Source organism: Triplophysa rosa, linkage group LG1 (assembly GCF_024868665.1).
Source record: "Triplophysa rosa linkage group LG1, Trosa_1v2, whole genome shotgun sequence".
NCBI lineage: Eukaryota > Metazoa > Chordata > Actinopteri > Cypriniformes > Nemacheilidae > Triplophysa > Triplophysa rosa.
Window position 1 is genome coordinate 1,860,673 of NC_079890.1, and position 12,145 is coordinate 1,872,817.

Below are 12,145 nucleotides of genomic sequence, written 5' to 3' on the forward strand. Positions count from 1 at the left end.
TTTATATATGCAACTACTATACTACAAGGGAGCGTAGCGATAGTTTACTAGTTCCATATTTGCTGAACATTTTTTAGTTTATGAAAGTACACTTCAAAGTATACTGACAGAAATCTAGTTTGGGTAGTTTATATACTTGAAGTAAACTTGTCCGTTAACATCGTACTTATAGTTGACTATTTATGTATACAGTAAACTTTTTGTTCACAACTAGTTTACAACTACTATACTACAAGTTAGCGATAGTTTACTAGTTCCATACTTGCTGAACATTTTTTAGTTTATGAAAGTACACTTCAAAGTATATAAACTACCCAAACTAGATTTCTGTCAGTATACTTTGAAGTGTACTTTCATAAACAAAAAATGTTCAGCAAATATGGAACTAGTAAACTATCGCTACCTTGTAGTATAGTAGTTGTAGAAATGTAGTTGTAAACGAGTTGTGTACTAAAAGTTTACTGCTAAATAATGCAAAAATAATATACATAAATAGTAAACTAGAAGTATGACGTTAACTGACAAGTTTACTTCAAGTACATAAACTACCCAAACTAGTTTTTTGTCTGTATACTTTAAAGTAAACTTGTCTGTTAACATCGTATTTGTAGTTTACTATTTATATATTATTTTTGCATAGCAGTATACTACTTTTCCTATTAAGATATTAATTTTCACACTTGAGATATACCTTTAGGTGTACTTGAAGTAGATTCGTTTTATATGATCACTTCAGTTTTACACATTTTATTTACTCTATAAGCTATTACCAATGAAGTATACCTGGAAAAGATTGATTACAAATAGTATACTGTCAGTATAAGTCAAGTATACTTGTGTAATTTTAAGTATATCTCTTAGAAGTACATAAAAGTAGACTGAAAGTATACATTCTTCTTTTTTGTTTTGAAGAAGTACAGCACACGTGAAAAAAAAATATTTTGGAAGTGCAGGCCGATATATATCGATAAATAATACTTAAGTTGATTTCTGGAGGTCTTGTCTTTTGCTGCATACCATGGTTCAATTTGGTGAACTCTGACCTGTGAATTCACACCGAACAGGAACGTTGAATACATGATATACTTACTTTTTGATGTATTCAAATGTTATTTGTTATCATTTAAATGAATGCACACAGGAGGTGGAGGGTGACAGAATTTCCATTGCCTATATTTGTTATGGGGTCCATTTATGGTTCACAGTATTTATCTATCTGTGTGTGTCCACATTGGGGTGGGAGAGCATGGAGATGTTTTTACACCGGCAGATGGCAAGGCAATATGACCACAGAGGCCATACCGAAGTAGGGTGGATACATACATAAGAGCTTTCAATGGTCTCGAGTACAACAGAGAGGAAAACAACAGAGATCTTTTTGAATGTCGTGCTCTTGAAGTGTTGTATTTTCAGGAATGTCAAATCTTACACAGATTGAGCGGATTCAGAGCACCACAATGCATCCGAAGCAATTACAGCTGTGTTTAATGCTGCTGAAACAGATAAAAATGTTTCTCCTGAGACGTGAAAAAGGAAAACCGTCTTTATAGTTTTTGGAGCATAACAACTAGAGACAGATTCGATGGGATTCAAAAGAAGACAAACTCATTTTTCCATTCACAAGTCAAATGATTTTTTTAGGTTTGGGAATAATTTACATTTTCTTATGTAAATTAAATTTTCAAAAGGATCTTCTATTTTTTTAAAGTGACAAATGAAGCCTGCATAGGTGCGTCACAGTTTTCGATTATGTTATGACACATCAATTATTATTTTTATTCAATAAATATTAGTTATTCGTATTTTTATGAATTATTTATGAATTATATTTAATCGCAAATAGTCTTGGTTCTTGATGCTGATTGGTTGATATCTGTGGTTTATTCGTTATAAAGCACAACCATGACCTTTTAACCCAGCTACTAGCTATATAACTGCATACCAACAATAGCCAAGCATTGTTTACGTCGCATAGCAACATTCTGTTATTGTTTACACGGCTACGACCAATCAGAATCCAGTAAGCAGAACTTTTTGTTTAAAAATAAAATGGCATACTTCCACATTTTTGACACAATGGGCTATATGCATTCGTGACTTCAGCATTTCACAGGAAGAACCCTAGTAGGCAGTTCCCGGTTGGGGAGACTTAAAGCAGAGAGAAATGGAAAAATGAGAAAATAGTTCCATTTAGCAGATGCAGTATATAGAAGTGGCGTTCTACTGTATTTGAATGTTATAACGAAATGTTAACTTGTAAAAGTATCATTTCAAATACAGTAGAACAGCACGTCTATATACCACTGCTGTGTGCCGCAACGTAAAGCATCTGCTAAATTTAAAGGTGTCATGAAGTAAGACATCAATTTTAACCCGAGCTTTTGTTGTATAAGAGGGAATCGTATTCAAGCGAACATCCTGTAAGTGTCAGAACTGAAAACGCCCTTATAATGTTATAAATAACTATGTAGGTGGGAGCTGTCTGTCTTCTAACTCTAAAAATAGATGTATAAGAAATTTATTTCAAAGAAACATTGTATCTTTGCCCAGTGTTCATTCATTTTGGAACCGGTTCACAGATTGCATTGTATGGAAAAAGGATTGGCTACTTCCCAATCAATATTTAATCACAAACAAAATTAAGGAAGTATCATTTAAACTTATTCATAGAATATACCCCACAAAACATTTCCTTATGAAATTAAAAAAAGATATAGATAATAATTGCTTAGAAACTGTGGTTCATTTATACCGGTACAGCCCATTTGTGAAACCTTTTTGGGAAAATGTTTATGATTTTATAATTAAGAATGTTGATACAGATTTTGTGTTTTATTTTGGAAACATATACTTTTTGGTGTTTTGGAGAATCATCGAAGAATTGACCATACTAGCAATTGTATTTATATGATTAATTTGATCCTTTTGTTAGCAAAATTTCTATACACAGATGTAAATTTTCTGGAAGAAACCCCTGTTTCATTTCCTTGAAAAAAGAAATGGAACTTCATGTTGATTAAATTCGATTTTCTTTGAAACAAAAGGCACTGAAAACTTTCTCAATGGCAACGTACGCACGTTTTATAAATGAGGCCCCTAATCAGTTTCAATCTCGCAAAGATGAAACGTTCTTTATCCATATAAATGTATAGATGGATATGTATTTTAGCATTTCAAAGACACAGGTGAACGTTAGCATTGACTCTGTTGGTAAATAACAAATGCACTGTAGTAGTGTATATAAAAGTGGTTTATTCAAATGACATTGTAACTGTGAAAAAATGAGGTGAGTTACAACAGAAGTTCAGAAAGAAGATTTCCAAAGATGATTCGAGTTTTCATCACGTACACTGGTAACACTTGTTATAGCGAAAGGCTTTTAGTCTATGATGAGCCTTTGAGGCTCGCGTGTCAAAGCTCCTGTTTGCTTTTATTAGCTCGGTTGGCTGCTTTCTTGTCTCCCTTTTTCTTAGTCTCATTTTGCTCCTTTCCTTTGTCATCTTTCTTGCCGGCTTTCCCAGGGTACACCTGTCCCTCCACGGTCACGTCCTCACAGCGGTCCTGGGCGATCAGGAAGTCTTTAACCTCCCAGGCGTAGCTCCCATCGCGCAGCATGAAGATGACACGGTTAGATCCCACCACGAACCTGACGGGAAAACAAGCAACAGTTTATTTACAAGAGCTTCACAACTGAGAGTTGATCTTGGTTATCCCATGATGAAATAAGGGCCCTTATACATATCTTTCATTAATGGCCTCACCTCTGAATATCAAAGTTGGCGTTGAAGAGGCTGCCCTGCCACAGGCTGGTGATCTCCTCGGTCTCCTTCTCTGTCGGGTTTCCTGACACTGAAGCAAACACCATCAGCGTCTTTCCTTTTTTGGACATCTTCAGGAGATCCTCTGGTTTGGATGCATCGATTTTAGAGAAGTCAATGGGTGGTGGAGATCTTTTGTGTTCTGGCAAGTCACCTTCCTCAATGTCATCATCTTTCTGCAATGAACAAAAAAGTCAGATGTCTAGCAATCAAGTAGATCAAATACGATAATAATAAAAATAATGTTATCGTGTCATTGAGAGCCAAAGAAGGCATCTAGTAAAATTCTCTTCTCATATTATGGAAGTCCACACTTGAAACATAAAAAACGTCTTATTGGGGATTTTTGGTGGGGATTTTTGGTTGCAATTTTGTAAAAAGCGTCACGCACTTTTTGAATATGTGTTGTTTCTGTCTACGTTACGAGTTTCGTAATGGTGTGTGTGAAGCCATATTTTCATAATGTTTACATGTATTAAGATAAAACTTTTTTGACACTTCAGGCTTGTAAGGCTTCTAATAGGTCTTTTGCGCAATACTGCAGATTCGAATACACAAATATATAAAGGTAACAATTCATTGACTTGCACATATTCTCCGTGTATTCATATACCTGTTCTCCGTCTTTTAAAAAAAGGGTGACACTATTTAATTGTAGTCAAGTAAATATATATGTGCAAATGATCTGTGAAGTTTTAAACACACAACACTTTTAAAGGCAACCTTTGTTCCTATAAAACGTGTGAAGCTGTTAAACTTTATTGTTATACTCCTATCACATTCCACCACATAAGGATGACTGAGACTTTGGGGAATCTCTCCCTCCCACTAACCAGGAGAGAGAGAGAGAGAGAGAGAGAGAGAGAGAGAGAGAGAGAGAGAGAGAGAGAGAGAGAGAGAGTGTACAACAAACCCTCTGTGTGTTCTTCAGTGTATATTGTCTGTCTCACTGTTCCTAATAAATCTCCATACTGCACTTACTCGTTTTCCTGCATTTGGGCCATCATATAACATTACTTAATGGGAATTCCTTACATCCTATCTTTCCAAATGTTCTGCCAAAACATACCGCGAATGATGTGACTTTTTGTATGCCAAGTGACTTGTAAATTCGACAAAAAAAGGCTTGTTCGACTTGATGCGGCAACGCAAGATCCGACAGGCGGATGACATCAAAGTACCGCGAGAGCCATTACCCAAGTACCAGTATTTTGGAAATGACAAAAAAATGAAGTAAGCGGATCGGATAGGTAACACATTAACCCATTGCCAGTGACCTTATAAAACATACGCTTGTCCTAAGTTTAACCAATTGTTTATTTTACCCTTATTGTATTGCTGCTCGTGCCAATCATGTGTCACTGGTTACTGTAATAGCCCATGTGACAACTAGCCCCTGGCTGCCCTACTGAAGAAACGGTGAGTGAGCTCTGGTCCATTTTAAACTTACCTCCCACTCCTCCAGCAGTCTGGCCATATCAGCATCATTATAATCCCGTATGTCTTTCTTCTTCTTGGGTTTAGTGTCTGTGCAATGAACCGAAATGAATAAAATAAGAAAAAGAAACACTGCTACTGCTCTGCAGCTGACGGGAGACGCCATCTTTAAACCTGGAGCTCGCTGATTGGATGAAACCCTCCGCCGCCGCACAGTATAAGGGGCGTGTCTTTCTGCTCAATAAATTAAAAGATTTAAAAAATAAATGTGTGATGAAGTTTTAAGTTGTTGTTGTTTGTGTAAGAAAAAAGCGCAAAGAAAAAAAAAGGTTTTTGTGGCGTTCTTAATTTACGGAAGCAGTTTGCGGAACACCAGTCTGTTTGGGGTCTCTTCTATTCTGTTTTTACATACAAAATATCTTTAAAAAATATGAACATATTTTGTTTAATTAAAAAAATAAAAAATATATATTTTGTAGTTCTGCATTTCAACAAGTACCACATTTTAAAAACGTTTACACATCTTCTCATAATAAAATAATATACATTTCAAATAAAAAAACAGACATAATTAAAACAAAAAAATCCTTAAGACAGTGCTGCTTTACTTTACATTAATTCAGAAGGTAGCAAAAATAAAAACAGTGCACACTAAATTGTTTCATAATCTCGCAGCCCTTGCTCGCCCCTCCCTCCAAAGTGCTTGTGCATGGGACTCATATGAAGTGTGAGGCTCATTCAACAGAATCCGAACAGTTTCCTCTCTCTGGACACCCCACCCAATGGCACGGTGCCCCGCGCAGCTGCACAACTGATTTGTAAATGCAAACATTTGACGAGACCATTACCATTTTCAGAGAGGGAGGGTTTTCGGTGAAGCCACACCCCCTGTTGCATCTATTGGCATCTTCACATTCCCAACGTCTCGTTTTGTCCAATGAGAAGTACTTCAGCGCGTTTACGTCGTAGCTCTTTACAGAAGTGAATCCCTTCCCAGGATGAATCAGCTGTTTTAAAGATGATGTTTAATCCCCAGAGCGGTAGGGTGCAAAAATCTCGTGAAAAGTGCTCAGATCATTGATATGAAAATGTAAGCACAGAACCCTCATAATAATAACGAACTCTAATATACATTTATGAAAATGAACCATGGCTTAACTACAGTAACCATAATTCAACCATAACATTAATGGTAAAAATGATGGTAATGCAAACGAATAGCAATCTTTCAAAAAAAAAGTTTTTGAAATCACCTTTACTATAATAAAACAATGTTAATTTATTCTAAAGGAAAATTCTCAAACGCAGTGCGCAAGAGCAGGAGTGTCAGCAACAAATAAACATCTGACAATACATTATTTTTATTGACAAACATTATGCATACAGGCGCCTAAAGTCAACCTTAACACCTCCCGAAATGTAAGCATAAAATCAAACTTTATAAAACAATTAACATTTAAATTGAGAAGAAAAAAAATCCTAGCCGGCGTTTCCGCTAAACAAAAAATGAGCCGCTATATGCCGCTTTGAACGCGAACATCGTGAAAGTAGTAAATACCCACACGCGCGAGTACCTGTTGGACATACAGGGAAGCACATACGGGAAAGAACAACGAAAACAAGGAAACAAGCTAAACAAAGAGAGGAAGCAGGAGGATTTGTTCGCGTGATTCCTCTGGAAGCGGCTGTTATTTGGGTGTAACTTTCGCCTCAGACCGGTAGTGGAGTCTCGCGCAGCGGCCTCGGGAAGCGATGACTGGTGAGGAATGAACACAACTTCACACCCCACGGACGTTACTGCGGGAAAACACGCGGTGGGTGAGGTGAAGGAGGACTTTTGCGTCCCGCACGCGCTCCGTGATCGGATATAATGGTCGTGGAGTGTTTACAAGCCTCGGGGTTTGGGGGAAGCTAACAGGCTATTCAGCCACACCCTCCCGCCGCTTCCTGATACGCAAGATGTAGCGGGAGACTACAACTGACTCTCGAGATCTTTACCGAGGTCGTAGAAACGTTAAACGCTTCGGTCGAGCGCGGAAAATGCCGAGCAAAAGCGACACTATCCGTCACCGGACGACCGTTGCGTTTCTGCTGAAGGGGGCGTTCGGACGATAGATATGCATACGGATCTAAGCTCGCCCAAAGAACTCGGGATCGTGTACGAAAAAGAAACGGTTGAAAGCGGCTCGGGAGCGTTTTGTGGACTTCGGAGGTGTCCTGGGAGGATGATGCAGAGGTGGCGGGGCGCGCGGTCAGCGCTCGCGCTTCGGTCGGAGGGTCGCGTCGGTTCAGTCCTCGATCTTTACGCATCGTCACCGTCATTCAGGACATTCATTCATATGCCGAGATTCAAGGAATAAAAGGAGAAGCGGCTTCTGGAAGTCTGTTACTTGTACAATACAAGCCTGTCAACCTGCACTTTGCCTACGTTTGGGCATCCTTGTACACATGGCACTGCAGTAGCCTTTCAAAGAGTGTTTTGGGCTTTGTTGCATTGTTGGACCGACATTGAAGTATCCTGTGAAACTGATCAGACTGTAGCCTACCTTTAAACAGGTAGTTGTGAATTTGATTGGATTTTTTTCTTTTCGGTATGCACAGTTAAATCAGATTATTTAAACTTCGGGCAATTCAAAGTTTGTAAACTGAAGAGATATTTAATTATAACTCTCCTGAGCCTCTTTTTGCTCACAAATGCTTAAAAATATCCAAATATGTAGAGTTTTTTTTCGCGTTTTATTTCGTTACGTAAGAAGCCAGGTGCTCGCGGGTGCATTGAGTGAAGTTTCATGTTGTTTTGCAAATGTTTACTCAAAGAATTAAGTGTCCCGTGTGAGCTGATGGTGGACTTTGTTTTCTGAAGGACTTTACAGAAGACTCTATGGCCAGTTTTCAATTTATAGAAACCTTGTTTTTAAACTGAAGAAAATGCCATAAGTGTTCACGCGATCCAAGTGTCTCATCTTTATTTTGAAAAAGAAGAAATTTGGAACATCAGTGCGACCACCCTATTATGGCTAGTAGTGGCTCGGGAAAATCGGATAGCGACGTTCCTACCAACACCTTTAGTGGCAGCTTGCAACAAAGGAAAAGACTCTCATCCCTCTGTGACGCATGCAAAAGCAAAATGCAGCTGGTGGCGGACCTGCTTCTGCTGTCCAGCGAGACCAGGCCGGTGGTCCACGCTGACGGCCTGCCGGTAGCCGAGACTTTCGAGAAATGCCGCGACACGGTGATCGCCAGGACCAAGGAGCTTTCCATCATCGTCCACGACATTCAGAGCCAGCTCAACATGGGGAAGTTTGTGGAGGTCGGGGACCGGCTGGTGGAGATGGGGGACCTGGTGGTCTCGCTGACGGAGTACTCGGCACACGCGGCGTACTTGGCGGCCGTGGAGACCCCGGGTTCGCAAGCCGCCGTTGCCGGGCTGGTGGACCGCTACAAAGTCACCCGCTGCCGGCACGAAGTGGAGCAGAACTGCAACGTTCTCCGCCTGACGACTCTGGCCGACCTGACCCCGCACCTCCTCCTGGAGGTGTCGCAGAACGTCCTGAAGAACCTCACCACGCTTACGGACGCCTCCTCGATGGCCAGTGATAAATCCAAGGACAAGTTTGCCAAGGAGCAGTTCAAAGCCAGCGTCAAGTGCATGAGCACCAGCGCCACAGCTCTCCTGGCGTGCGTGAGGGAGGTCAAGGCCTGTCCCAACGAGCTCACTCGCAACCGCTGCGTCCTCTTCAGCGGGCCGCTCGTGCAGGCCGTGCACGCCTTGGTGGGTTTCGCCACCGAGCCGCAGTTCCTCGGCAAAGCCGCCCTCATCACGCCCGAGGGCAAGGGGGTGCAGACGGCCGTGCTGGGCGGAGCCATGAGCGTCGTGTCGGCCTGCGTGCTCCTCACCCAGGGCCTCAGGGATATCGCTCAGCACCCCGAGAGCAGCTCCCAGATGCCCATCTACCGGGAGCGGCTGCGGAACTCCGCTTGCGCCGTTTCGGAGGGATGCACGCTCCTGTCTCAGGCACTAAGGGAACGATCCTCACCCAGAACTCTACCGCCAGTGAACTCTCATTCTGTGAATTAAAACGCACATAAGAGCAGCCCCTCGGCACGTTATTCGAATTACCAAAGAGTCCAATCAGGTTTAACCGTGTGGTAGTCTGACCCAGTCGAGTCAATGTACAGTTTATCCAAAATAACGTTTCGTGGCAGTCGGCTTCACTCAGGTTGAGGTCAGAGGTGATGTTTGTAGGGTTTTCATTTGATTCGGATGTTTGCTAAATTTGCGAAAACTGACAACTGTCAAAATTCCTCTGGTGGTTAAAAAGTGGTAATTGAAACAGAAGCCTTAGTAAAACTTAAACTGAAAGTTTACCTCAGTGCTTTGCTGAATGGATGTCATTGAGAGAAATACAGAGTTTGTGTGCCGCGTGTGAGTTTGTAATGAGTAAAAGCTGCTGTGAGTGTGTGCCATAGGTTTTACACTATTTACAAGACTTACAATTATATTTTAATGTGCTGTGTTTTGTTTTTTTCTTTGCCCACCCCATTATGTTTTATCATGCATGTACTGGAGTATTTATTTCAACTTATTAAAATGTTGATTCTCATAAATGTCATCTCAGTTCAAAGATTAAATGCTTGACTTTACATTTACATTGCTGATTAATGTGTGGTAAGGAACACATCCTAGCACTCATTTGTGTGGCTTATTTTAAATTGACGTTATGTTGCAAAGGCCGCATTTTAGTGAAGGACTTGTTAAATACATATTTCATTGACTACAGGCAGATCATGGGTGTAGTTCTTTTTTTTACCAAAGCTACCTCGACTCTTTCCTGACGTGTTCCATTTGTTATCATAGACCTCGATAAGCCTCCTGCTACCTTCATCTCCAGACTTGGTGTGTTTGAAGGCTGGAATGTTTATCTCTGTCGTCGGCCACACAGGGAACAGCATCAGCGTGTTGAGGTTTATCCCACACATTTCCTGTACACTACAACACATGTATTACTCTTATTAACGTGAGACACGCTAGCACTTTCTAATACAGAGCTTTGCCAAATGCAATGTTTGAAATACTTGGTATCGGTTTGTATACATATTGAGGAAAGTCTCCAAATCTCTTTTTAGGTTTCATAGCCGTTCTTAAAAATGTCAAGAACGTGTCCCTGTCAAAATGAACCAGAAAGAAATTTGAAAACGACGTGGCCGTGAGACCCAAAAATGAACATTCTTTCATCTCGTCCTCGTGTCATCCCAAACCTGTGCGACTTTCTTTCTTCTGCAGAATACGAAAGAAGATGTTGGTAACCAAACAACTTTGGAGCCCATTGACTTACATTTTATGAACACAAAAACTGCCAAGACGCTTCTCAAGAAATCCTTCCACTGAAGAAAGAGTCAAAAACAGGTTTTTGAAAAACACGAGGGTGAATAAATATTTTTAAAAAATGCCTCCACGTTAGTTCTCATTGCACTAATATACTTTTCAGACAAATCATTGTTTTACAGTACAGAAAATACTACTTTAAAATAATGATTAATAATGACGAACATGCTCTGTTTGTTGCTTATTGCAGTACTAAGAATAAGGAGAATTCAATGAGAAAATGTCATGAAAATAATGCCACAACGTAAACGTTTTCAATGCATTAATTGATATCGTTAAAAATTTTAATTGTATTTTTTGGTGTGAAATGTGACCGGGACATGTTTTCTTGATATTCACCCATTACCTTATCAAGCCTACTGGCACCTCAGTCTTTTCATGCTAAAACACAAAAAAGCACAACAGGAAGCTTCTGCTATCAGGAGACTCTTCCTACACAACACAAAATGTTGGAGTAATAATTTCGTCCCAGGTTTCGCCCATTTCCTGCTAAAAAGAGACAAGCTGACGCTCTTCCCTGTCCAAGTGACTCTTCTTCCTCTGTAAGGGTCTGTCTTCACCCCCGCTCATCCAGTGTTACACTTTCATGATTATTAATGCAAACGACTCGCCCTCAAAAACACAGACGTATTGATGTTATAGAAATGGAGATGGACTACAGCTAGACTTGGAGAATATCTGTAGATCTCTCTTTTGGGCAAAATCAACCCAAGCTCATGGCAATGCGAGTTGATGGCTATTTTGGATGAAGTTGTATACAAAACAAGCTAAGGTATCGTTCATGTCTCTAGCAGAAGTGTTGTGGCAGGTATAGGGAAGTTTCATAACATAATAAATGTTTCAATGCTACGGCTGTTTCTATCAAAGTGTTTTGGTGATATTAACACCCTGCTTCCCATACCTTAAACCTTGCTGTGACTCATTTGAGACTAGAGAGTAGAATGACACTGAGCTCATGATTAATAGATAAACCTCGTCAGATGGTTGTCGTGAAGTTAACGTCACGTATTCCTCAAAATCGGCTGAGAACTTTACTTGTTCCCATTTTTCTTGATGCCCAAGACCAATCTTTGTTTGCTTTGTCGTTACCTTTGTTATGTGCGAGTGGACCATACATCGCCTTAACCTTTTCTTATTTTCTTTTTGGGAAAACGAGACAGCGATAATCATTTCTAGCAGTTTCGCGCAATAGAATAGCCGTAAAAAAACATTTAGAGACCATTTCAAAATTATTTTCAGTTTTTCTGAATTTACCATTGTGTTTAGTTGAAATGATCATTTTTGTTTCATTATGTGAACTAATAACAGTATTTCTCACAAATTACAAATAAAATATTGTTTTTATTTGCCTTTGTTTGCAGAAAACGAAAACTGGAGGAACGGGTGAAAATAACAGAATTACTGTATTTTTTCAGACCTCAAATACTGCAAAGTTCACTTAATAAAACCGTAAAATGTATTTAGGACCAATTCAAACATTCTTTTTTATGTGATCATCTGGATT

The 12,145-nt window shown here is 39.8% G+C and overlaps 2 protein-coding genes across 2 annotated transcripts; one reads left to right on the forward strand and one right to left on the reverse strand.

Annotated features, from left to right (window-relative positions):
- Nucleotides 1–3,232: 3,232 nt before the first annotated feature.
- mesd (mesoderm development LRP chaperone) lies at nt 3,233–5,453 on the reverse strand. Its single transcript, XM_057340747.1, has 3 exons — nt 5,269–5,453; nt 3,762–3,994; nt 3,233–3,646 (listed from the first exon to the last, which is right to left on the reverse strand). The coding sequence occupies exons 1-3, from the start codon at nt 5,419–5,421 to the stop codon at nt 3,412–3,414; spliced, it is 621 nt and encodes a 206-aa protein (XP_057196730.1). The 5' UTR covers nt 5,422–5,453; the 3' UTR covers nt 3,233–3,411.
- A 1,306-nt stretch (nt 5,454–6,759) lies between these two features.
- On the forward strand, nt 6,760–9,868 carry tlnrd1 (talin rod domain containing 1). Its single transcript, XM_057354496.1, has one exon. It carries the CDS (start codon nt 8,269–8,271, stop codon nt 9,331–9,333), a length of 1,065 nt encoding a protein of 354 aa, XP_057210479.1. The 5' UTR covers nt 6,760–8,268; the 3' UTR covers nt 9,334–9,868.
- The last annotated feature ends 2,277 nt before the right edge of the window (nt 9,869–12,145 follow it).

What these genes read in the sequence shown, in the direction of transcription:
- tlnrd1 (XM_057354496.1), top strand. Translation starts at nt 8,269, where the DNA reads ATGGCTAGTAGTGGCTCGGGAAAATCGGATAGCGACGTTCCTACCAAC.
- mesd (XM_057340747.1), bottom strand. Translation starts at nt 5,421, where the DNA reads ATGGCGTCTCCCGTCAGCTGCAGAGCAGTAGCAGTGTTTCTTTTTCTT. An exon ending in GACTGCTGGAGGAGTGGGAG is followed by an intron (nt 3,995 to 5,268) that starts GTAAGTTTAAAA and finishes TGTTCATTGCAG; the next exon opens with AAAGATGATGACATTGAGGA. An exon ending in GCCAACTTTGATATTCAGAG is followed by an intron (nt 3,647 to 3,761) that starts GTGAGGCCATTA and finishes TTTTCCCGTCAG; the next exon opens with GTTCGTGGTGGGATCTAACC.